The sequence below is a fragment of the Cetorhinus maximus genome, unplaced genomic scaffold (assembly GCF_964194155.1).
Source record: "Cetorhinus maximus unplaced genomic scaffold, sCetMax3.hap1.1 HAP1_SCAFFOLD_1982, whole genome shotgun sequence".
Taxonomy (NCBI): Eukaryota; Metazoa; Chordata; class Chondrichthyes; order Lamniformes; family Cetorhinidae; genus Cetorhinus; species Cetorhinus maximus.
Window position 1 is genome coordinate 27188 of NW_027597922.1, and position 26255 is coordinate 53442.

General features: G+C 49.7%; 1 protein-coding gene across 1 annotated transcript; it reads right to left on the reverse strand.

The window, feature by feature from the left end:
- Positions 1 to 1752: 1752 nt before the first annotated feature.
- smpd1 (sphingomyelin phosphodiesterase 1) lies at positions 1753 to 25832 on the reverse strand. The gene is made up of 5 exons (XM_078537153.1): positions 25066 to 25832; positions 15985 to 16156; positions 8992 to 9068; positions 8488 to 8633; positions 1753 to 3545 (listed from the first exon to the last, which is right to left on the reverse strand). The coding sequence occupies exons 1-5, from the start codon at positions 25722 to 25724 to the stop codon at positions 3142 to 3144; spliced, it is 1458 nt and encodes a 485-aa protein (XP_078393279.1). The 5' UTR covers positions 25725 to 25832; the 3' UTR covers positions 1753 to 3141.
- Between the last annotated feature and the right edge of the window lie 423 nt (positions 25833 to 26255).

Below are 26255 nucleotides of genomic sequence, written 5' to 3' on the forward strand. Positions count from 1 at the left end.
CCTTATCTGAGGAAGGATGTTCTTGCTATAGAGGGAGTGCAGTGAGGGTTTACCAGACTGATTCCTGGGATGGCGGGACTGACATATGAGGGGAGATTGAATCGGTTAGGATTATATTTGCTGGAATTCAGAAGAATGAGGGGGGATCTCATAGAAACCTATAAAATTCTAACAGGAATAGACAGGGTAGATGCAGGAAGGATGTTCCCGATGGTGGGGGAGTCCAGAACCGGGGGTCACAGTCTGAGGATATGGGGTAGACCATTTAGGACTGAGATGAGGAGAAATTTCTTCACCCAGAGAATGGTGAGCCTGTGGAATTCGCTACCACAGAAAGTAGTTGAGGCCAAAACATTGTATGTTTTCAAGGAGTTAGATATAGCTCTTGGAGCGAAAGGGATCAAAGGATATGGGGAGAAAGCAGGAGCAGGTTATTGAGTTGGATGATCAGCCATGATCATGATGAATGGGGGAATAGGCTCGAAGGGCTGAATGGCCTCCTCCTGCTCCTAGTTTCTATGAAAGTGCTGGAAGACCACCTCCTGCCATCAAAAACTGAAAGGAATTTGGAAGGTGTTGATCAAAATCAACCCATTGAATCCTGTGCTCTGGAATTGGTGTTATTGAAATGTTTTATCCCATCCTTAAAATCCATGTTTTTGTGTGTCTTGTGTATGTGCATAGAGATATAAGAAGGGGTAGAGTTTAGGTTATAGAGTTAGGAATTAGCAGTTCATATTTCTTTTGCCACTGGTTGAAGACAATTTGTCCAATAAAGTTATTTACTTATTAAATTTACAAACCTGGTGCTCGTATTCTGTTAACCTAAATTAAACAACTAGGTGGGTTGATCAAACTTTTTCACATCTGTTGCGGCTGGGGAGCAGTGGGGCTGATATTGCAGCGCACTATCCCCAGTGAGTTGTGACATCTATCACGTGCTGCTAATGCTGTTTGGCACACAAGTAGTCCTATGTTATAGCTTCACCAGGTTGACGCCTCATTTTTAGGTATGCCTATTTAGGCTACTCAGACTAGGCTTGTATCCTCTGGAGTTTAGAAGACTAAGAGGTGACTTGATTGAAATATATAAGATCGCGAGGGGTCCTGACAGGGTGGATGCTGAGAGGATATTTCCTCTTGTGGGAGGGTCTAGGACTAGGGGCCAATGTTTAAAAATAAGGTGTCACCCATTTAAAACAGAAATGAGGTGAAATTCTTTCACTGAGAGGGCCTTGAGTCTTTGGAACTCTCTTCCTGAAAAGGTAGTGGAAGCAGAGTCCTTGAACATTTTTAAGGCAGGGGTGGATAGATTCTTGTTAAGCAAGGGGGTGATAAGTTATCGGTGGTAGGTGGGATGCAGATTTCAGGTTACTATCAGATCAGCCATGATCTTATTAAATGGCAGAGCAGGTTCAAGGGGCTGAACGGCCTATTCCTGCTCCTTGTTCGTATGTTCGTATTGCTACGAGGTTAGATACAGAGTAAAGCTCCCTCTGCACAGTCCCCATCAAATTACTCCGGGTCTCTGGGTTACTTGTCCAGCGACAATACCACTACGCCATCGCACCCCTCTTCCGATACTGACCACGGAATGTCTACACCCATCTGAAGAGACAGGCAGGGCCTCGTTTGAGGATGTTTCTAATAAATGTTGCAAGATTTTGCCTCCCAGTTGCACGGCTTGTGACCGACAGTTCAACTCTAACAGGATGAATCAACTTGGGCAGTGCAAGAAACAGGAGTCAAGAGTTGAGACACAAACCCGTTTATTGCACCCGTGGGCAAAGCACGAGGTGGTGAAATTGGAGAATCATTACTGACAGGCAGCTTCAACATTCAGTACACAAAATACAAAATCTCTCACACAGCTCCCAGGCACACACTGTGCAAAATCTGTTATTGTGCAAATTTTCAAGTTTAAAGTGAAAGACATAAGCGCAGGGACAACATAAATTATTTCAAACGTTCCCAGGACAGGTACAGCACGGGGTTAGATACAGAGTAAAGCTCCCTCTACACTGTCCCCATCAAACACTCCCAGGGCAGGTACAGCACGGGGTTAGATACAGAGTAAAGCTCCCTCCACACTGTTCCAAAAATCCCTCCAAGAATTACCTTCAGCACACCTCAAACTGCATCACTGTAGGATTTCATGGGCCAGTGGTCCATCTACTCGAAGAGATGGGTGGGGGGCGGATTATCACCTGTACATACACATAACAGAAATCTGAAATTCTCTCCTCAAAAAGACTTTGGACTGGGAATCAAATGGAGCTTTCAGAACTCAAGGGATATGAAGCAAAGGCAGATAAATGCAGTTGAGATTCAGATCAGCCATGATCTAATTGAATGGTGAAGTAGACAAGGGATTGAATGGCCTCCTCCTGTTCTGACATTCCTGTCAAGGACCCCAGAGTGACGACTGGCACATAGGCACATAATGGGGGAATTAACAGGTTCCCTGGGACACAAGTCCTGGCTCAGGCTGAGTTAAGGGATCAAAGGTTATCAGGGGTAGGCAGGACGGCGAGTTGACCCCACAATCAGATCAGCCATGATCTTAATGAATGGCTGAGCCAGCTCGAGGAGCTGAACGGCCAACTCCTGCTGCTGATTTCTATGTTCGTATGCAGGAGAGGGAAAGAAATCAAAGCAGTATGAGGGCTTGAGGAGGCTTGTGGTGATCTGGGATCATTGTCACCCAGCAGTTATTCAGGGATTAAAAACAGCCCAATGTTGCAACCCCTCCCTCCCCTGGCACTCGATGATAAGGGTTTGGACGAACCTGCGTCCTAATACTGAACTTTTGCATCAGCAACTTCACTGGTCGGGCAGTTACTGATGCTCTGACTGGACTGAGAGTTCATAAGGACCGTCACCCATAACTTTGAGTCCACTGTCTCACACCCAGCCCGTTAGCCATCAGTCAGGGTCCACTCTGTTGCGCCCAACCTGTCACCCATCGCTCTGATTCCACCACATGGTGCCCAGTCTGTCACCCGGTCAGAGTCCATCCAGCTGTGCCCAGCCCATCATCAAGAAAGTCGATTAAAAGTTTATTAATTGGATGTCTCCCAAATTAAATTGAGGATAAAATCATTAATAGGATATGTTTTGGATTGCTTTCCTGGGATGATTTTAGCACATTCTCCGCCCCCTCCAAATGTTCTGCGTTTCCCTGAACATCAGCTCCTTGTGAAAGCCCTTGCATAGGGCAGGATCGTCCGCTCGGCCTGTGCGCAGGGCACAGATGGTGGCTGTCTTGCAGGCTTCCTTACACACCTGCGCAGTGTGGCCCTTGTGGTATAGGAACCAGTACCTCTGGAAGAGGCTATCGTCACGCAGGAAGAGGCTGATGAGATTGTCCATGTCAGCAGGGAACACAGTCTCCATCCTGTATGCCTCCCTGAGCCTGTACAGGAGGACCCACTTGGGATTCACACTCTCATTGGCCTCGGTCAGGTTCAGGATATATGTCTCATGGTCAAGCACCAAGTGCGAACTCTCTGAATAATTTCCGTCAATCAGATAAATCCGAAATCCTGCAGAACAAGGTGTTTTTTAAAAAGAATGTAGAGTAATACCAGAAGTCAGACAAATATAGTGACGTTCTGTTACTGCAATAACAATCTAGAGAACAGGAATGCGAACAGTGTGAAGGGCACAGGGGGTGCAAAATTCTTGAACTGCATTCAAGGGAACCTTTTTTAGCCAGCACGCAACAAGCCCAATGAGAGGGGGCGCAATTCTAGATTTAGTCTTAGGAAATGAAGCTGAGCAAGTGGATGAAGTAGCGGTGGGGGACCATTTTGGAGATCACAGAATCACAGTGCAGAAGAGGCCCTTCGGCCCATCGAATCTGCACCAACATAGATAGTGACCATAATATAATTAGATTTAGCATCATTATGGAAAAGGACAAAGATAGATTAGGAGTAAAAGTTCTAAATTGGTGGAAGACAAATTTTACAAAGCTGAGAGGTGAGCTGGTGAGAATGGACTGGATACAGATATTAGCAGGAAAAACTGTGTCAAATCAGTGGGAGGCATTCAAAGGGGAGATTCTACGGGCACAGTGTAAACATGTCCCCACAAAGAGAAAGGGTGGAACTGCCAAATCTAGAGTCCCCTGGTTATTCAGAAGCACACAGGGTAAGATAAAGCAGAAAAAGAAAGCACATTACAGTCACAAAAGACTTAATAATGTAGAAAGCCTAGTGGAGTATAGAAAATACAGGGGTGAAGTAAAAATGGAAATTAGGAAATCAAAGAGAGGATACGGAAAAATATTGGCAAGTAAAATCAAAGAAAACCCAAAGATGTTTTACCAGTACATCAAGAGAATAAGGGAAAGGTAGGTCCTATCAGAGCTGTACATGGTAACTTGTGGGTTAATGCAGAAGATGTGGGCAGGGTTCTCAATGAGTACTTTGTCCCTGTCTTCACTGAGGAGAGGGATGGTGCAGACATTCTAGTTAAAGAGGGGGAGTGTGAAATATTAGATACAATAAGCATAGTGAGAGAGGAAGCACTGGAGGGACTGGCATCCTTGAAGGTGGATAAATCACCAGGGCTGGATGGATTGTATCCCAGGCTGTTAAAGGAAGCCAGGGGGGAAATAATGGATGCTCTGAGGGTCATTTTCCAATCCTCACTAGATACAGGCGAGGTACCAGAGGATTGGAGGTCTGTGAAAGTTGTACCATTATTTAAAAAGGGTGTGAGCGATAGGCCAGAAAATTATAGACCCATCAGTCTGACTTCAGCGGTGGGTAAATTATTGGAGACAATTCTGAGAGACAGGATAAACTGTCACTTAGAAAGGCACAGATTAATCAGGGACAATCAGCATGGTTTTGTTAGGGGGAAATTGTGTCTTACTAAATGTAATTTTTTGAGGAAGTAACGAGGATGATTGATGAGGGGAGTGCAGTGGATGTTGTCTACATGGATTTTAGGAAGGCATTTGACAAGGTCCCACATAGCAGACTGGTCAGGACAGTGACATCCCATGAGATACAGGGGAAGGTTGCAGGTTGGATCCAAAATTGGCTCAGTGACAGGAAACAAAGGGTAATGGTTGATGGATATTTTTGCGAATGGAAAACTGTTTCCAGTGTTGTTCTACAGGGCTCGGTGTTTGTTGTATATATTAATGATTTAGACTTAAATGTGGGAGGCATGATTGAGAAATTTGCAGATGACACAAAAACTGGCCGTGTAGTTGATAATGAAGAGGATACTGTCGACTCCAGAATGATGTCAATGGTTGAGTGGCGGAGAAGTGGCAAATGGAATTCCATCCAGAGAAATGTGAGGTAATGCATTTGGGGAGGGCAAACAAAGCAAGGGAATACTCAATAAACAGGAACTTTTTTATTGAGAGGGGTTGAGGAAGTGAGAGACCTTGGAGTGCATGTTCACAGGTCTCTGAGGGTGGCAGGACAGGTGGACAAGAGAAAATATGGAATGCTTTTCTTTATTGGGCGAGGTATTGATTACAAAAGCAGGGATGTAAGGCTGGAACTGTATAAAACGCTGGTTAGGCCACAGCTGGAATTCTGTGTACAGTTCTGGTTCCCACATTACAGGAAGAACATAATTGCTCTGCAGAGAGTGCAGTGGAGATTTACATGAATGTTGCCAGGGCTTGAGAATTGCAACTATGAGAAGAGATTGGACAGGCTGGGGTTGTTTTCCTTAGAACAGAGGAGGCTAAAGGATGACCCATTTGAGGTGTTCAAAATTATGAGGGGCTTAGATAGGGTAAACAGGAAAGACCTGTTCCCCTAGCTGGGGGGTCAATTACCAGGGGGCATAGATTTAAGGTGATTGGTCAAAGGATTAAAGGGGACATGAGGAAAAACCTTTTCACCCAGAGGGTGGTGGGCATCTGGAATTCACTGTCTAAGTTGATGGTTGAGGCTAAAACCCTCAACTCATTCAAAAGACTCCCTTCTCTCTCCCCTTGTCCAGTCCCTTCCCACCTACATCCATGATTCCTCTGACACCTTACGTCACATCAACAATTTCCAGTTCCCTGGCCCCAACCGCTTCCTCTTCACCATGGATGTCCAATCCCTCTACACCTCCATCCCCCACCGGGATGGTCTGAGGGCCCTTAGCTTCTTCCTTGAACAGAGGCCCCAACAATCCCCATCCACCACTACTCTCCTCCGTCTGGCTGAACTTGTTCTCACACTGAACAGTTTCTCCTTTAACTCCTCTCACTTCCTCCAAATAAAAGGTGTGGCTATGGGTACCCGCATGGGCCCCAGCTATGCCTGTCTCTTTATGGGGTATGTGGAACATTCCTTGTTCCAGTCCTACTCCAGCCCCCTCCCACAACTCTTTCTCCGGTACATCGATGATTACTTCGGTGCTGCTTCATGCTCTCGTCGGGACCTGGAAAAATTTATTAATTTTGCTTCCAATCTCCACCCCTCCATCATCTTCACATGGTCCATCTCTGACACTTCTCTTCCCTTCCTTGACCTCTCTGTCTCAATTTCTGATGATAGACTGTCCACCAATATCCATTACAAGCCTACCGACTCCCACTGCTACCTCGACTACAGCTCCTCACACCCCGCTTCTTGTAAAGACTCCATCCCATTCTCTCAGTTCCTTCGCCTCCGTCACATCTGTTCTGATGACGCTACCTTCAAAAACAGCTCCTCTGACATGTCCTCCTTCTTCCTTAACTGAGGTTTTCCATCCACGGTCGTTGACAGGGCCCACAACCGTGTCCGGCCCATATCCCGCGCATCCTCCCTCACGCCTTCTCCTCCCTCCCAGAAACATGATAGGGTCCCCCTTGTCCTCACTTATCACCCCACCAGCCTCCGCATTCAAAGGATCATCCTCCGCCATTTCCGCCAACTCCAGCATGATGCCACCACCAAACACATCTTCCCTTCACCCCCCCGACGGCATTCCGTAGGGATCGTTCCCTCTGGGACACCCTGGTCCACTCCTCCATCACCCCCTACTCCTCAACCCCCACTTATGGCACCTCCCCATGCCCACACAGAAGATGCAACACCTGCCCCTTCACTTCCTCTCTCCTCACCATCCAAGGGCCCAAACACTCCTTTCAAGTGAAGCAGCATTTCACTTGCATTTCCCCTAACTTAGTCTACTGCATTCGTTGCTCCCAATGCGGTCTCCTCTACATTGGAGAGACCAAATGCAAACTGGGCGACCATTTTGCGGAACACCTGCGGTCTGTCCGCAAGAAAGACCCAAACCTCCCTGTCGCTTGCCATTTTAACACTCCACCCTGTTCTCTTGCCAACATGTCTGTCCTTGGCTTGCTGCATTGTTCCAGTGAAGCCCAACGCAAACTGGAGGAACAGCACCTCATCTTCCGACTAGGCACTTTACAGCCTTCTGGGCTGAATATTGAATTCAACAACTTTAGATCTTAAACTCCCCCTCCCCCCATCCCCACCCCGTTTCTCCCCCCGCCCCCCCCCACTTTTTTTTCAATAATTTATATAGATTCTTCTTTCCCCACCTATTTCCATTATTTTTAAATCTAAAACTAAAACCTTGTTAGTCTTTCCACCCCACCCCCACTAGAGCTGTACTTTGAATATCCTGTCTTCCATTCTTAATTAGCACTTTTCTTAGACAAATATCACCACCTTCAACACCTCTTTGACCCTTTTGTCTGTGACATCTTTTGATTATCTGCTCATCTCCACAATCACCACACCCTCAACGTCTCTCTCCCCACCCCCCCCACCCACCTTAAACCAGTTTATATTTCTCCCTTCTTCTAACTATGCTTCAGTTCTGCCGAAGGGCCATGAAGGCTCGAAGCGTTAACTGATTTCTTCTCCGCCGATGCTGCCAGACCTGCTGAGTTTTTCCAGGTAATTCTGTTTTTGTTTTGGATTTCCAGCATCCGCAGTAGCTTTTAGCTTTTTGTTTTTATCATTCAAAAGGCACCTGGATCTGCATCTGAAGTGTTGGAACCTGCAAGGCTACAGACCGGGTGCTGGAAAGTGGATTAAAATGAGCGGCTAGTTTCTTTTTTCTCATTTTTGGCTGGCGCAGACACGATGGGCTGAATGGCCTCTTTCTGCACTGTAACTTTTCTGTGGTTCTAGGAATTCAAGCCCCACCTGGAGAATTTGAGTTCAATTCTAAAAATCTGAGTTCAGTAAAAGTGATAATGAAGCTGTCAGATTGTCAGATGATCCTTCACTTGTTTCTTATTGTCCTTAAGGGTAGGAATTCTGCCACCTTTACACAGTTGTTAAAAGCCAATCACCTTGATGTAGGACTGGAGTCACAGACAGGTCCAGACTGAATACGGACTCAAACTACCTTAGTTACATTGGAACTTGTGTTCCAGTAACACACACCAAGATACCCAGTCCCCAACCCCAGGCTGATTGCTGTTTACCACCTTCATCCCCGATTTTGAATAGCACCCAATACCTCTCCTGGCGTGTGTACAGTTCCCTCACATACCTGGGTTGAGGTTGATGTAAGTGGTAACACTCGGGGCGATGAAGGCCACAGACACTGCACGGCTCAGAGTCTCCTCATCGTAGAAAACCTCAAACTCATCAACATGGGTATGGCCAAAAAACTGGGCAGCAATTGTCCCCTCGTACCTGAGGTAGCAAAGAGAGGGTGAACAGACTGAGGGGGGAAACACGGAGAGGGTGAACAGACTGAGGGGGGATACACGGAGAGGGTGAACAGACTGAGGGGGGAAACACGGAGAGGGTGAACAGACTGAGGGGGGATACACGGAGAGGGTGAACAGACTGAGGGGGGAAACACGGACAGGGTGAACAGACTGAGGGGGGATACACGGAGTGGGTGAACAGACTGAGGGGGGATACACGGAGAGGGTGAACAGACTGAGGGGGGGATACACGGAGAGGGGTTAAGAGAGCAGGGCGTTCGAAGCAGAGGGCTCTCTGCAATGTGTAATGACAGATCTTTCTGTCTGCCTCTGCCACCTACCTGTTGACAATTCTGTAATAGTTCCAGCTCCAAACCTTCATGCAGAGACCTGGTGGAATGTGACCAATGATGTGAACCTAGAGTGAAAAACAACTGTTGTTTGAGAAGGTGGTGAGGCTGAGAGTGTGACAGTGAACCAGCTCACCTTCAGCACGTTCCCAGGAACAGAAACTGGGCTCCAGGAGACTCACAGGGCGGCACAGAGAGTTCAAATGAGGAGTCAGGGTAAGAAGTGAAGTCGAAGGGAACTATTCCACCCAGATAGAGAAAACAAGTTGTAAAGTCAGTTCTGTGGGAGGAAGACGAAAGTGGAGGAGGCGGGGTTAGGGGAGGAGGCGGGGTTAGGGGAGGAGGCGGGGTTAGGGGAGGAGCGGGGTTAGGGGAGGAGCGGGGTTAGGGGAGGAGCGGGGTTAGGGGAGGAGCGGGGTTAGGGGAGGAGCGGGGTTAGGGGAGGAGCGGGGTTAGGGGAGGAGCGGGGTTAGGGGAGGAGCGGGGTTAGGGGAGGAGCGGGGTTAGGGGAGGAGGTGGGGCCGGGGATGAGGCGGGTAGGTGGGTTTGAGGGATATGGGTGAAAGTGAGTATTAGGGATTGTGGGATATGGGGAGGTGATGTGTTGTGTTACTCAGACTAAGTGTTTTTCGTGGAAGAATGAATCCAAAGCTACTCTTTTATCTCAAGCTGGTTTATTCCCAAGACAGCTCTACAGTATAGCAGACTCTCCCAGTCCCTTCCACCCTGGGGTGTTACAGCTTGGACCAATGCCCATCACCTTTTTTAACCACCAGTAGTCTTAACAATGTAATTGCCAATCAACAAGATGATTGTTATTGGATATTGACAGGTTGGTGGGGATTGAGAGATAAGGGTAGAAGGTGGGTGGGTGGGGTTGAGGGACACGGGGAGAAGGTGAGAATAAGAGTGATTCAGGTAGGGCTTCTGATGCTGATCACTCAATGGTGGCTCTCGTTGGGAGTGTGCACGTGCATCAGCACTGAGCTCAGTAATGATTCTGCTCAACTCCTAAAGTCAGCAAACTGGTGCAACTTTACCTGATCCAGAAATTGAAGCCTTGAACTGATGGGCAACAGAGTGAGTGGGGAGAAACACTGCAAAAGGCTTATTTCTTTTAACAAATTGTGGTTTGCAGTTTTACACCCCATCCTGTGTACTTGTCAAAACTGCCTCGCTCTCTCTCGATGTAATGCCACACAACCACAGCTGGCTGCAGGCTGGGGCCATGTTTGTGAGATAGCCAAGTGTTGAAATATGCAGAGAGATAATTCCTGCACAAAATCAGCTACAACCCCTCCTGCAACTCCCTCTCTAACAGCACTGTGGGTGCACCTACACCACATGAACTGCAGCGGTTCAAGAAGGCAGCACACTACCACCTTCTCAAGGGCAACTAGGGATGGGCAATAAATGCTGGCCTAGTCAGTGATGCCCACATCCCATGAAATAATAGACAGTAGACAAGGCAGCTGTCCCATTGCTGCTCACCCTCTCTCAGAACATAAATTGTATGTGGCACCCAGTCCGTGACAGACAGGTGCCCCTCCTTTGGTTTGCACTGGATACTTGCTGTATTCCTCAGCTGGCTGTTGCATACGAGATGTATCGAGGGAGACAATGAGATGCTACATAAAGTTATGTAGCACTTGGTGGAGTGACTGCACTCCACTCCACCTCAAAGACACCAGTGAGAAACCACAATTTTGAAATAAACTGCTGCTCACGCAGAGTCTTGCAAAATGTCACCTGATCTCCACACCCAAGCTGTTACTGAGCAGGACAACAGCAAAGCTGCACAGCAACAATTAAAGGCACCAAATCTAACACATAGCGCAGAACGTGCAATGGAGAAAGGATGCTGAATCCATCGATTAGAGCAGGGACAGGAGAAATTATAATGGGCTACAAGGAAATGGCGGACACATTAAATCAACACATTTTATGTTTTGTTTTAGGAGAAACAAAAAACATTTTGGAAATAATGGGAGCCAAGGATCTAACGAGAGTGAACAACTTAAAGGAATTAGTATTAGTAATAATGTGGAGACCTGGTGACCTACATCCAAGGGTTTTATAAAGAAGTAGCTACAGAGAAAGTGGGTGCATTGGTTTTGATTATCCAGAATTCCCGAGATCAGGTTGGAAGGTAGAAAACAAAATCCTGCTATTCAACAAAGAAAGGAGAGAGAAAAGGGAAGTACAGGCCAGTTAGCTGACATCTGTGGTAGAGAAAATACTGGAATCTATAAAGGTGGAAAGGACACTTGGAAAATCAAAATATCATGAAGCAGAGTCAACAGGGATTTATGAACAGGAAATGGTGTTTGACAAATCTACTGAAGTTTTCTGAGGATGAAGCAAGCAAGGTTGATAAGGGAAATCAAGTGGATGTAGTATATTTGGATTTTCAAAAAGCATTAGATAAGGTGAAGAGGTTATTACACAAAATTAGAGTTCATCAGATGGGGGTAATATATTAGTATGGATTGAGCTTTGCTTTAATGAACCAAAAACAGAGAGTAGGAATAAACAGGACATTTTTAGGTTGGCAGGTTGTAACTAGCTGGATACTGTAAGGATCAGTACTTGGGCCTCAGATATTTATAATCTACATTAATTACTTAGATAAGGTGACTGAGTGTAATGTATCCAAGTCTGCTGACAATACAAAGTGAGAAAGTAAGTTGCAAGGAGAATCCAAGGAGGCAAAGGGATATAGGCAGATTGAGTGAGTGGCCAAGAACATGACAGATGGAACATAAGGTGGGAAAGCATAAAGTTATCCGCTTTAGTAGGAATAATAGAAAAGCAGAATATTTTTTGAATGGTGAGAGACTGGGAAATGTTTACATTCAGGGGAACTTGGGTGTCCTTGCACAGCAACCACAAGGAGTTACCATAAAAGCAAAATACTGCACATACTGGGAATCTGAAACAAAATCAAAAAGCTGGGAAAACACAGCAGGTCTGGCAGCATCTGTGGAGAGGGAAGCAGAACAGCGATTCTGAAGAAGTCATATTCAACTCAAAAAGTTAACACTGCTTCTTTCTCCATAGATGTTGCCAGACCTGCTGAGTATTTCCAACATTTTGTTTTTATTACAGAAAATTAACATAGAGATACAGCAAGCAAGTAGAAAAGCAAGTACAGTAGCATGTTAGTTATTACTGCAAAGGGATTGGAGTATGAGTGTGAAGAAGTCTTCATGCAATTGTACAGGGCCTAGTGAGGATGCACCTGGGGTCCTGTGTACAGTTTTGGTGTCCTTACCTAAAGAAGGATTTACCTCCCTTATGGGGAATGAAACAGAGATTCACTAGGCTGAGTCCTGGGATAACAGAGTTGTGCCACATGCAGGCGCAAACTCAGGGTAGTGTCCTAGGCCCAACCATCTTCAGCTGTTTCATCAATGACCTTCCTTCCATCATAAGGTCAGAAGTGGGGATGTTCGCTGATAATTGCACAATGTTCAGCACCATTCGCAACTCCTCAGATACTGAAGCAGTCCATGTGCAAATGCAACAAAACCTGGGCAATATCCAGGCTTAGGCTGACAAGTGGCAAGTAACAGTCATGCCACACAAGTGCCAAGCAATGACCATCTCCAACAAGAGAGAATTGCCCCATGACATTCAATGGCATTACCATCACTGAATCCCCCACTATCAACATCCTGGGGGTTACCATTGACCAGAAACTGAACTGGACCAGCCACATAAATACTGTGGCTACAAGAGCAGATCAGAGGCTAGGAATCCTGCGGCGAGTAACTCACCTCCTGACTCCCCAAAACCTGTCCACCATCTACAAGGCACAAGTCAGGAGTGTGATGGAATACTCCCCACTTGCCTGGATGAGTGCAGCTCCAAAAACCTTCAAGAAGCTTGACACCGTCCAGGACAAAGCAGCCCACTTGATTGGCATCACATCCACAAACATTCACTCCCTCCACAACCGACACAGTGACAGCAGTGTGTGTACCATCTACAAGATGCACTGAAGGAACTCACCAAGGTTCCTTAGACAGCACCTTCCAAACCCACGATCATTACCATCTAGAAGGACAAGGGCAGTAGGTACATGGGAACACCACTAACTGGAAATTCCCCTCCAAGCCACTCACCATCCTGACTTGGAAATATATCGCCGTTCCTTCACTGTGGCTGGGTCAAAATCCTGGAACTCCCTCCCTAACAGCACTGTGGGTGTACCTACACCACATGAACTGCAGCGGTTCAAGAAGGCAGCTCACCACCACCTTCTCAAGGGCAACTAGGGATGGGCAATAAATGCTGGCCCAGCCAGTGAAGTCCACATTCCATGAATGAATGAATACATTTTTAAAAACTGCTTCAGTATCTGAGGAATCACGAATGGTGCTGAACATTGTACAATCACTAGTGAACATCCCCACTTCTGACCTTATGATAGAGGAAAGGTCATTGACGAAGCAACTGAGGATGGTTGGGCCGGGGACACTATCCTGAGGAACTCCTGCAGTAATGTCCTGGAGCTGAGATGACTGACCTCCAACAACCACAACCATCTTCTTTTGTACCAGTTATGACTCCAACCAGCAGAGAGTTTTCCCCCTGATTCCCATTGACTCCAGTTTTGCTAGGGCTCCTTGATGCCACACTTGGTCAAATGCTGCCTTGATGTCAAGGGCAGTCACTCACACCTCACCTCTGGAGTTCAGCTGTTTTGCCCATGTTTGGACCAAGGCTGTAATGAGGTCAGGAGCTGAGTGGCCCTGGCAGAACCCAAACTGAGCGTCAATGAGCAGGTTATTGCTGAGTAAGTGCTGCTTGATAGCACTGCCAATGACCCCTTCCATCACTTTGCAGATGATCAAGAGTATACTGATGGGCAGGTAATTGGCCGGGTTGAATTTATCCTGCTTTTTGTGAACAGGACATACATACCTGGGCGATTTACTTGGCTTGGGGCACGGCTAATGTTGGAGCAGAAGTCTTTAATACTATTGCCAGAATGCTGTCAGGGTCCATAGCCTTTGCAGTATCCAGTGCCTTCAGCCGTTTCTTGATATCACGTGGAGTGAATCGAATTGGCTGAAGACTGGCATCTGTGATGCTGGGACCTCTGGAGGAGGCCGAGATGGATCATCCACTCAGCACTTCTAGTTGAAGATTGTTGCAAATGCTTCAGCCTTATCTTTTGCACTAATGTGCTGGGCTCCCCCATCATTGAGGATGGGGAACAAAAACAGAAAATGCTGGGAAAACTGAGCAGATCTGGCAGCCTCTGTGGAGAGAGAAACAGAGTTAACATTGAGTCAAGACTAGAACTAGGGGATACAGTTTAAGAATGAGGTCTCCCTTTTAAGATGGAAATGGAGACAATTTTTTTTCCTCAGAGGGTCATTAGTCTGTGGAACCTGGGTCATTGAATGAGTTTGACAGATTTGTGGGAGTTAAGGTTTATGGGGGGCAGGCAGTAAAGTGGAGTTGAGACCACAGCCAGATCAGCCATGATCTTATTGAATGGTGGAGCAGGCTCAAAGGGCTGAATTGCCCACTCCGGCACCAAAGTCCTATATTCTTCTTCGGAACCCTAAAGTCATTCGACTCAAAACGTTAACTCTGTTTCTCTCTTCACAGATGCTGCCAGACCTGCTGAGTTTTTCTAGCACTTTCTGTTTTTATTTTAGATGTCCAGCACACGCAATTTTGCTTTTTGGGAATGGGAATGTCTTTTGGAGCCTCCTCTGGTTAGTTATTTAATTGTCTAGCACCATTCACATCTGAATATGGAAGGACTGCAGGAGCTTTGATCTGATCTGTTGGTTGTGGGAATACTTGGCTCTGTCTGCTGTGTTCCACTGTTTAGCATGCACGTAGTTTGATTTTGGAGCTTCACCAGATTGACTCCTCGTTTTTAGATATGCCTCATGCTGCTCTTGGCATGCTTTCCTGCACTCTCCATTGAACCAGAAGAATGAGAGGCGATATAATTAAAACATAAAATTCATCAGGGGTTTCACAGGATATATGACGGGAGAATGCTTCCTCTGGCTGGAGTCACAGTCACAGAATAAGGGGTCAGCCATTTAAGATCAAGGTGAGGAGAATTTTTTTCACTCAAAGGGTTCTGAATTGTTGGAATTATCTAACCCAGATAATGGATGTTGAGTAAATACTACTTCTCTTTCGCTCTGAAGAGTCGTTGTACGGACTCAAAACATGAACTTTGTTTCTCTCTCCACAGATGCTGCCAGACCTGCTGAGTTTTCCCAGCATTTTGTGTTTTTATTTCAGATTTCCAGTAGCTGCAGTATTTTGCTTTCATCAATGGACGCTGAGTCATTGAGTATATTCAAGTCAGATATCCTAGGCACTATGAAAATCAAGGGATATGGCGATAGTGAGAGGAGCTGGAGCTGAGGTAGATGATCAGGCATGATCTTAATAAATGGCTGAATAGCCATATGGCTTACCCCTGCTCCTATTTTGTTTGTTCTATTCCTCCCCTCCCTCCACCCACTCCCCAGAGTGCAGAGTACACTGCTCAGGTTGGAGGGCGCCCCTCACTCCACAAACCCCCATTTTCCTCCCAATCCCTCCGTCTCACTCCACAAAACCCCACTCCCATCCCCTCCAGAATTACACGATTAACAAGGTAAGGTTAGGGTTGAAGGGTTGAAGGTGATGTATGATGACAGCACAAGTTCTAGATATGGAGATAGAGAAGAAGAATAATTTTGTTAATGCTCCTCCCTGCAGGAAACGTTATAATAATTACTTTATCTTGTTAAAGTGCAGAGCTCAAATTGTACTTTGTAATGAATCCACTGGTTAATCCTGAAAACCATGTGCTCTTTCAAATCTGTTACCCGATTAGTTTCGTTTTCTTCTCAATCCCTTAGCCCTTCACAAACTCCCAGGCCAATTGCATCAACCCATCCTGCAACCCCTACACACCCCAAGGCAGCTTCCCCCACACCCAGCCCCTGCCATTACCTTGTCTCCATTGTTCTCTGCATCCTGCAGAATGTTGATCAGCCACTGTAACTGGCCAGCTGGATCAGTCGAGTTCACCAACAGCCAGAAGTTTTCATGGGAACAAAAGTTCATATTTAGGGCGACGAGTCGCAGTCCAGGCTGGAGTTTCACTGTGTAAAACCCTGCCCTCCTGGGAGTGAGGAACACACAGAGGTCAGCAACCAGGAGAACAGCAGCAGAACAAAACTCTCTGACTCTAAATCAATCTTCCCCAGCGCCTTCAGACTATCACCTCCACCACTCACTCTCCCCTTCCCAGTGTCAGCACTGAGGGAGCGCTGCACTGCACTGTCAGAGGGTCAGCACCGAGGGAGCGCTGCACTGCACTGTCAGAGGGTCAGCACCGAGGGAGCGCAGCGCTGCACTGTCGGAGGGTCAGCACCGAGGGAGCGCAGCGCTGCACAGTCAGAGGGTCAGCACCGAGGGAGCGCAGCGCTGCACAGTCGGAGGGTCAGCACCGAGGGAGCGCAGCACTGCACTGTCGGAGGGTCAGCACCGAGGGAGCGATGCACTGTCAGAGGGTCAGCACTGAGGGAGCGCTGCACTGTCAGAGGGTCAGCATCGAGGGAGCGCCGCACTGTCAGAGGGTCAGCACCAAGGGAGCGCAGCGCTGCACTGTCGGAGGGTCAGCACCGAGGGAGCGCAGCGCTGCACTGTCGGAGGGTCAGCACTGAGGGAGCGCTGCACTGGCGGAGGGTCAGCACCGAGGGAGCGCTGCACTGTCGGAGGGTCAGCACCAAGGGAGCGCTGCACTGTCGGAGGGTCAGCACCAAGGGAGCGCTGCACTGTCGGAGGGTCAGCACCGAGGGAGCGCAGCGCTGCACTGTCGGAGGGTCAGCACCGAGGGAGCGCTGCACTGTCGGAGGGTCAGCACCGAGGGAGTGCAGCGCTGCACTGTCGGAGGGTCAGCACCGAGGGAGCGCTGCACTGTCGGAGGGTCAGCACCGAGGGAGCGCAGCGCTGCACTGTCGGAGGGTCAGCACCGAGGGAGCGCTGCACTGTCGGAGGGTCAGCACCAAGGGAGCGCTGCACTGTCGGAGGGTCAGCACCGAGGGAGCGCAGCGCTGCACTGTCGGAGGGTCAGCACCGAGGGAGCGCTGCACTGTCGGAGGGTCAGCACCGAGGGAGTGCAGCGCTGCACTGTCGGAGGGTCAGCACCGAGGGAGCGCTGCACTGTCGGAGGGTCAGCACCGAGGGAGCGCAGCGCTGCACTGTCGGAGGGTCAGCACCGAGGGAGCGCAGCGCTGCACTGTCGGAGGGTCAGCACCGAGGGAGCGCAGCGCTGCACTGTCGGAGGGTCAGCACCGAGGGAGCGCAGCACTGTCGGAGGGTCAGCACCGAGGGAGCGCAGCGCTGCACTGTCAGAGGGTCAGCACCGAGGGAGCACTGCACTGTCGGAGGGTCAGCACCGAGGGAGCACTGCACTGTCGGAGGGTCAGCACTGAGGGAGCGCTGCACTGTCGGAGGGTCAGTAGCGAGGGAGCGCTGCACTGTCGGAGGGTCAGTAGCGAGGGAGCGCTGCACTGTCGGAGGGTCAGCACCAAGGGAGCGCTGCACTGTCGGAGGGTCAGCACCGAGGGAGCGCAGCGCTGCACTGTCGGAGGGTCAGCACCGAGGGAGCGCTGCACTGTCGGAGGGTCAGCACCGAGGGAGTGCAGCGCTGCACTGTCGGAGGGTCAGCACCGAGGGAGCGCTGCACTGTCGGAGGGTCAGCACCGAGGGAGCGCAGCGCTGCACTGTCGGAGGGTCAGCACCGAGGGAGCGCAGCGCTGCACTGTCGGAGGGTCAGCACCGAGGGAGCGCAGCGCTGCACTGTCGGAGGGTCAGCACCGAGGGAGCGCAGCACTGTCGGAGGGTCAGCACCGAGGGAGCGCAGCGCTGCACTGTCAGAGGGTCAGCACCGAGGGAGCACTGCACTGTCGGAGGGTCAGCACCGAGGGAGCACTGCACTGTCGGAGGGTCAGCACTGAGGGAGCGCTGCACTGTCGGAGGGTCAGTAGCGAGGGAGCGCTGCACTGTCGGAGGGTCAGTAGCGAGGGAGCGCTGCACTGTCGGAGGGTCAGCACCGAGGGAGCGCTGCACTGTCGGAGGGTCAGCACCGAGGGAGCGCTGCACTGTCGGAGGGTCAGCACCGAGGGAGTGCTGCACTGTCGGAGGGTCAGCACCGAGGGAGCGCTGCACTGTCGGAGGGTCAGCACCGAGGGAGCGCTGCACTGTCGGAGGGTCAGCACCGAGGGAGCGCTGCACTGTCAGAGGGTCAGCACCAAGGGAGTGCTGCACTGTCAGAGGGTCAGCACCGAGGGAGCGCAGCGCTGCACTGTCGGAGGGTCAGCACCGAGGGAGCGCAGCGCTGCACTGTCGGAGGGTCAGCACCGAGGGAGCGCAGCGCTGCACTGTCGGAGGGTCAGCACCGAGGGAGCGCAGCACTGTCGGAGGGTCAGCACCGAGGGAGCGCAGCGCTGCACTGTCAGAGGGTCAGCACCGAGGGAGCACTGCACTGTCGGAGGGTCAGCACCGAGGGAGCACTGCACTGTCGGAGGGTCAGCACTGAGGGAGCGCTGCACTGTCGGAGGGTCAGTAGCGAGGGAGCGCTGCACTGTCGGAGGGTCAGTAGCGAGGGAGCGCTGCACTGTCGGAGGGTCAGCACCAAGGGAGCGCTGCACTGTCGGAGGGTCAGCACCGAGGGAGCGCAGCGCTGCACTGTCGGAGGGTCAGCACCGAGGGAGCGCTGCACTGTCGGAGGGTCAGCACCGAGGGAGTGCAGCGCTGCACTGTCGGAGGGTCAGCACCGAGGGAGCGCTGCACTGTCGGAGGGTCAGCACCGAGGGAGCGCAGCGCTGCACTGTCGGAGGGTCAGCACCGAGGGAGCGCAGCGCTGCACTGTCGGAGGGTCAGCACCGAGGGAGCGCAGCGCTGCACTGTCGGAGGGTCAGCACCGAGGGAGCGCAGCACTGTCGGAGGGTCAGCACCGAGGGAGCGCAGCGCTGCACTGTCAGAGGGTCAGCACCGAGGGAGCACTGCACTGTCGGAGGGTCAGCACCGAGGGAGCACTGCACTGTCGGAGGGTCAGCACTGAGGGAGCGCTGCACTGTCGGAGGGTCAGTAGCGAGGGAGCGCTGCACTGTCGGAGGGTCAGTAGCGAGGGAGCGCTGCACTGTCGGAGGGTCAGCACCGAGGGAGCGCTGCACTGTCGGAGGGTCAGCACCGAGGGAGCGCTGCACTGTCGGAGGGTCAGCACCGAGGGAGCGCTGCACTGTCGGAGGGTCAGCACCGAGGGAGCGCTGCACTGTCGGAGGGTCAGCACCGAGGGAGCGCTGCACTGTCGGAGGGTCAGCACCGAGGGAGCGCTGCACTGTCAGAGGGTCAGCACCAAGGGAGTGCTGCACTGTCAGAGGGTCAGCACCGAGGGAGCACAGCGCTGCACTGTCAGAGGGTCAGCACCGAGGGAGCACTGCACTGTCGGAGGGTCAGTAGCGAGGGAGCGCAGCGCTGCACTGTCGGAGGGTCAGCACCGAGGGAGCGCAGCGCTGCACTGTCGGAGGGTCAGCACCGAGGGAGCGCTGCACTGTCGGAGGGTCAGCACCGAGGGAGCGCAGCGCTGCATTGTCGGAGGGTCAGCACCAAGGGAGCGCTGCACTGTCATTACGCCAAGGGAGCTCGCTCAGGTGGATGTAAAAGATCCCACAGCCACCACTGGAAGAGGAGCAGGAGAGTTCTTCTTAGTGTCTTGGTCAATATTTCTCCCAGTCATCCAACATCATGAAAACAGATTGTTTGCTGTATCTGGAACCCCCCTGTGGTTGTGAATGATAATATAAATGCAAACCCTTCCTTCCTTTCTCTCGAAGGGTCAGTTCCCAAGATCTGCACCAAACAGGCTGCAGCAGGTTTGACGGTCTTAGAGAGGAAAGGGAGGTTGGACGTAGGGTGGGAGTGAAGGGGCAAATGGACAGTGAGTGGGCTTTGAGTAGGGGTTTTGGGTTGGTTCTGGTGTTGTGGCTGCAGGAAACCCTCAGAAACCAACCAGACTCAGAGTTCTGATCATCAGTTCTGAAGAAGAATCACACGGGCTCGAAACATTAACTCTGTCTTTCTCTCCACAGATGCTGTCAGACTTGCTGAGTTTTTACAGCTATTTTTGTTTCAGGTTTCCAGCATCCACAGTATTTTACTTTCATCTTTTAGACTCAGTGCTGCTATTTTAAGAGCCACTTTCCTTAAAGCTATCTCATGTTTGTGTTTTCTGATATTAAATTTAAAATGTCACTTCCAAACTTGTGTTCCCAACTCAAAACCTGCACCCCAGCACATTCAGAATCCCCTCCCCCACAAACCACTAATCCCCAAGATCCTATTGGTCAAGAGCTGGATACACCCAAAATTAGCTCCTGGGTGTTCAACGGTGAAGGTTATCTCACGGAGACACACTGTTTGCTGGATGTGTGCCTGTTTTTAGCAAATATTGAAATTAACATCCCACTCACAGAAGCAGCACCACAAAATGAGCAAACTGTTTAAATCAGCTGACCCTGCGGTCTCTTAGTTTCCAGTCTCAAACCACAACAGTTACGGGTAACTGGGTGGATCAGAGACTAAAAGCATTGCAGCAGCTTCAAAGTGGCTCTGACAGAAAAGACCTTGGGCCCATTGTACTCTATGCCAGACTTATCAGTCAGTGATAGGGGAGAGTGTACATGGGGCTGTGGGAGAGGATTAAATGGGTGGGTAGAGTCAGTGATAGGGGAGGGTGTACATGGGGATGTGAGAGGGGATTAAATGGGTGGGTAGAGTCAGTGATAGGGGAGAGTGTACATGGGGATGTGGGAGGGGATTAAATGGGTGGGTAGAGTCAGTGATAGGGGAGAGTGTACATGGGGCTGTGGGAGGGGATTAAATGGGTGGGTAGAGTCAGTGATAGGGGAGAGTGTACATGGGGATGTGGGAGGGGATTAAATGGATGGGTAGAGTCAGTGATAGGGGAGAGTGTACATGGGGATGTGAGAGGGGATTAAATGGGTGGGTAGAGTCAGTGATAGGGGAGAGTGTACATGGGGATGTGGGAGGGGATTAAATGGATGGGTAGAGTCAGTGATAGGGGAGAGTGTACATGGGGATGTGGGAGGGGATTAAATGGGTGGGTAGAGTCAGTGATAGGGGAGAGTGTACATGGGGCTGTGGGAGGGGATTAAATGGGTGGGTAGAGTCAGTGATAGGGGAGAGTGTACATGGGGATGTGGGAGGGGATTAAATGGGTGGGTAGAGTCAGTGATAGGGGAGAGTGTACATGGGGCTGTGGGAGGGGATTAAATGGGTGGGTAGAGTCAGTGATAGGGGAGAGTGTACATGGGGCTGTGGGAGGGGATTAAATGGGTGGGTAGAGTCAGTGATAGGGGAGAGTGTACATGGGGCTATGGGAGGGGATTAAATGGGTGGGTAGAGTCAGTGATAGGGGAGAGTGTACATGGGGATGTGGGAGGGGATTATTAAATGGGTGGGTAGAGTCAGTGATAGGGGAGAGAACAAAGAAAAGTACAGCACAGGAACAGGCCCTTCGGCCCTCCAAGCCTGCGCCGATCATATTGCCCGTCAACTAAAACATTTTGCACTTCCGGGGTCCGTATCCCTCTATTCCCATCCTATTCATGTATTTGTCAAGCTGCCTCTTAAACACCACTATCGTACCTGCTTCCACCACCTCCTCTGGCAGCGAATTCCAGACACTCACTACCCTCTGTGTAAAAAACTTGCCCTGCACATCTCCTCTATACTTTTCTCCTCTCACCTTAAATCTATGTCCCCTAGTAATTGACTCTTCCACCCTGGGAAAAAGCTTCTGACTATCTACTCTGTCCATGCCACTCATAATTTTGTAAACTTCTATCAAGTCGCCCCTCAATCTCCATCACTCTAGTGAGAACAATCCGAGTTTCTCCAACCTCTCCTCATAGCTAATAACCTCCAGACCAGGCAGCATCCTGGTAAACCTCCTCTGCACCCTCTCCAACGCCTCCATATCCTTCTGGTAATGTGGTGACCAGAATTGCACGCAATATTCCAAGTGTGGCCTAACCAAGGTTCTAAACAGCTGCAGCATGACTTCCCAGCTTTTATACTCAATACCCCTGCCAATGAAGGCAAGCATGCCATATGCCTTCCTGACTATCTTATCCACCTGCGTTGCCACTTTCAGTGACCTGTGGACCTGTGCACCTAGATCCCTCTGCCTGTCAATGCACTTAAGGGTTCTGCCATTTATTGTATAATTCCTGCCTGTTTTAGACCTTCCAAAATGCATTACCTCGCATTTGTCCGGATTAAACTCCATCTGCCATTTCTCCGCCCAAGTCTCCAACTGATCTATATCCCGTTGTATCCTTTGACAATCCTCTTCACTATCTGCAACTCCTCCAACCTTAGTGTCGTCCGCAAACTTACTAGTTAGCCCAGTTACATTTTCCTCCAAATCATTTATGTATACTACAAACAGCAAAGGTCCCAGCACTGATCCCTGCGGAACTCCACTAGTCACAGCTCTCCGTTCAGAAAAGCACCCTTCCACTGCTACCCTCTGTCTTCTATGACCAAGCCAATTCTGTATCCATCTTGCCAGCTCACCTCTGATCCCATGCGACTTTACCTTCTGTACCAGTCTGCCATGAGGGACCTTGTCAAAGGCCTTACTGAAATCCATGTATATAACATCCACTGCCCTTCCATCGTCGATCATCTTTGTCACTTCCTCGAAAAACTCGATCAAGTTAGTGAGACACGACCTCCCCTTCACAAAACCATGCTGCCTCTCACTAATACGCCCATTTGCTTCCAAATGGTAGTAAATCCTGTCACGAAGAATCTTCTCCAATAATTTCCCTCCCACTGACGTAAGGCTCACCGGCCTGTAATTTTCTGGATTATCCCTGCTACCCTTCTTACACAATGGAACAACATTGGCCATTCTCCAGTCCTCTGGGACCTCACCCGTAGCCAGTGAGGATACAAAGATTTCTGTCAAGGCCCCAGCAATCTCCTCCCTTGCCTCCCTCAGTACTCTGGGGTGGATCCCATCTGGCCCTGGGGACTTATCCACCTTATTATTCTTCAAGACGCCTAACACCTCCTCTTTTTTGATCTCAACATGATCCAGGCTATCTACACACTCTTCCCTAGACAAATCGACCGCTAAGTCCTTCTCTTTGGTGAATACTGATGAGAAGTATTCATTTAGTATCTCTCCCACTTCTTCTGGCTCCACACAGAGATTCCCACCTCTGTCCCTGAGTGGGCCTACCCTTTCCCTGGCTACCCTCTTGCTTTTTACATATGTATAAAAGGCCTTGGGATTTTCCTTAATCCTGGTTGCCAGTGACTTTTCATGACCCCTTTTAGCCCTCCTGACTCCTTGCTTAAGTTTCTTCCTACTTTCTTTATATTCTCCACGGGCTTCATCTGTTCCCAGCCTTCTAACCCTTACGAATGCTTCCCTTTTATTTATGACTAATCTCACAATATCCTTCGTTATTCTAGGTTCCTGAAACTTGCCATACTTATCCTTCATCCTAGCAGGAACATGCCGGTCCTGAATTCTTATCAACTGACGTTTGAAAGCCCCCCACACGTCAGTTGTTGATTTGCCCTCAAACATCCGCCTCCAGTCTAGATTCCTCAGTTCCTGCCTAATATTGTTATAATTAGCCTTCCCCCAATTAAGCACCTTAACCCGAGGACTCCTGTTATCCTAATCCACCAGTACCTTGAAATTTACTGAATTATGGTCACTTTTCCCAAAATGCTCCCCTACTGAAACTTCGACCACCTGGCCGGGTTCATTCCCTAATACCAGGTCCAGTTATGAGTCAGTGATAGGGGAGAGTGTACATGGGGATGTGGGAGGGGATTAAATGGGTGGGTAGAGCCAGTGATAGGGGAGAGTGTACATGGGGATGTGGTAGGGGATTAAATGGCTGCTCTAGAACCAGGGGACATAGATTCAAGATAAGTGGCAGAAGGTGTAGGGGGTACATGAGGAAAAACTTTTTTACGCAGAGGGTAGTAGGTATCTGGAATTTGCTGCCCAAGTCGGTGGTAGAGACAGAAACTTTAAACTCTTTTAAAAAGTACCTGGATCTGCGCCTAAAGTACTGTGAACTGCAGGGCTATGGGCCGGGTGCACGAAGGTGGGATTAGAAAGGGCACCTGGGTGTCCTCAGGCTGGCATGGACAAGATGGGCCGAATGGCCTCCTTCTGTGCTGTAACTTTTCTATGGTTCTATGGGTGGGTAGAGTCAGTGATAGGGGAGAGAGTACATGGGGCTGTGGGAGGGGATTAAACGGGTGGGTAGAGTCAGTGATAGGGGAGAGTGTACATGGGGCTGTGGGAGAGGATTAAATGGGTGGGTAGAGTCAGTGATAGGGGAGAGTGTACATGGGGCTGTGGGAGGGGAGTGAATGGGTGGGTAGAGTCAGTGATAGGGGAGAGTGTACATGGGGCTGTGGGAGGGGAGTGAATGGATGGGTAGAGTCAGTGAAAGGGGAGAGTGTACATGGGGCTGTGGGAGGGGTGTGATCACCTGATCCAACGGTCCTTTCTCATACTGATATGCCTGATGCCCCACTGCCACTACAATGAGCAACCGCTTTGGCAGGAAGAATAGAAAAGCAGTATAATACTTAAATGGAGAGAGATTTTGATCTCATTTGAAAAGGATATAAATGCATTGGAAGCAGTTCAGGCAAGGTTCATTTGGACTCATTCCTGAGATGAGGGATTTATCCTATGAGGAAAGGTTGGACAGGCTGGGCCAGTACCCATTGGAGTTTAGAAGAACGAGAGGTGATTTTATTGGAACATAAAAGGTCCTGAGGGGACTTGACAGGGTGGATGCTGAAAGGATGTTTCCCCTTGTGAGAGAAACTAGAACTAGGGGACAGTTTAAAAATAAGAGGTTTCCCATTTAAGACTGGCCACTGCATGAGCAGACCTCCCAGCATTGAAGGAATCCCTGTCCCTGCTCCCCTCCCAATGCTCAGATTCCTGTTTACCGGAGCGTTTCCTGGGCCTGCTTTGGCAGCCAGTCTTTCCAGGCTTCCACCATTGCATCATAGAGCCAGGCTGAGGACTCGTTGCCATGAATGAACGGAGGGGGGAAGCTGTTGACTGGCGTACTCTCGTGGTTGCCGACTGCGGGGAAGATGGGAACTTTTCCCAAGTGCTTCCGGACGAGTGCCGTGATGGTGTTGAGGGCCAGGAGTTGGTCTTTCCGAGTTTGATGCCAGACATTGTGCGCTGGAATGTCCCCAGTCCAGTAGACTAGGTCAAAATGTCTGGACTGGAGGTGCTGGAGCATGTTCTCAATGGTGCTTAGGGGAAGGTCACACTTGCTGTACTCGCCCCACTTGCCGGCTCCTTTCCGATGTTTTGGGGGTAAACCTGAGCCTTTCCTGCAGCACAAGGGGTCTCTGCAGTCAGGGTTGCTCCCCGGGATGTAATCCTTATCCCAGTGAATGTCAGTAAGGAACAGGACCCTCGTGATCGGTGCACCAGGTTGGGGTGGTTTTGGGGGAATAACAGGTGGCTTTGGCTTATCAGGGAGCGTCACATTCCAGTCAGAGTAAATGTCCCAATGACCACAATAAATGCCAAGCAACAAGCCGCAGATTTCCGAGGGCTTTAAGATGGAGTTAATCCAGGCAGTAATCATATCGTGTTTGAACAAAGCAATGGCCTGTTCACAGATATCCTGAGGTGCGAGCTTTAGACGGACACACAAGTCTGAGGCGAGAACAGCCACTTCATCTAAGTTATTGTTCAGCTGTTAGAACAAAAATCAGAAATTAGCACAAATTAGGTAGGGTTGTAACACCCAATAACACAGGAGTTTTAACATACACAGGGCCATTACACCCAATAACATGCGCAGGAGGATATTACAACCATCTAACAGTTACAACGGGGACCTCAATTATCCGAAGATAGACTGGGATAGTAACAACGTAAAGGGTAGAGAGGAGGTGAGAGTTTCTAAAGTACAGAATTTTCTCAAGAGCAGTTAGGAATGGGTGACAAGCATTCACCTCGCCAGCAATGCTCACATCCCATGAAAGAATAAAAAATGTTCTACATCAGTCTGTTTCTAGTCCAAGGGAAGACACTGCTGGATTTGGTTCTGGAGAATGAGGCAGGACAAGACGATCAGTTAGCAGTAGGAGAACATTAGGGGACAGTGATCATA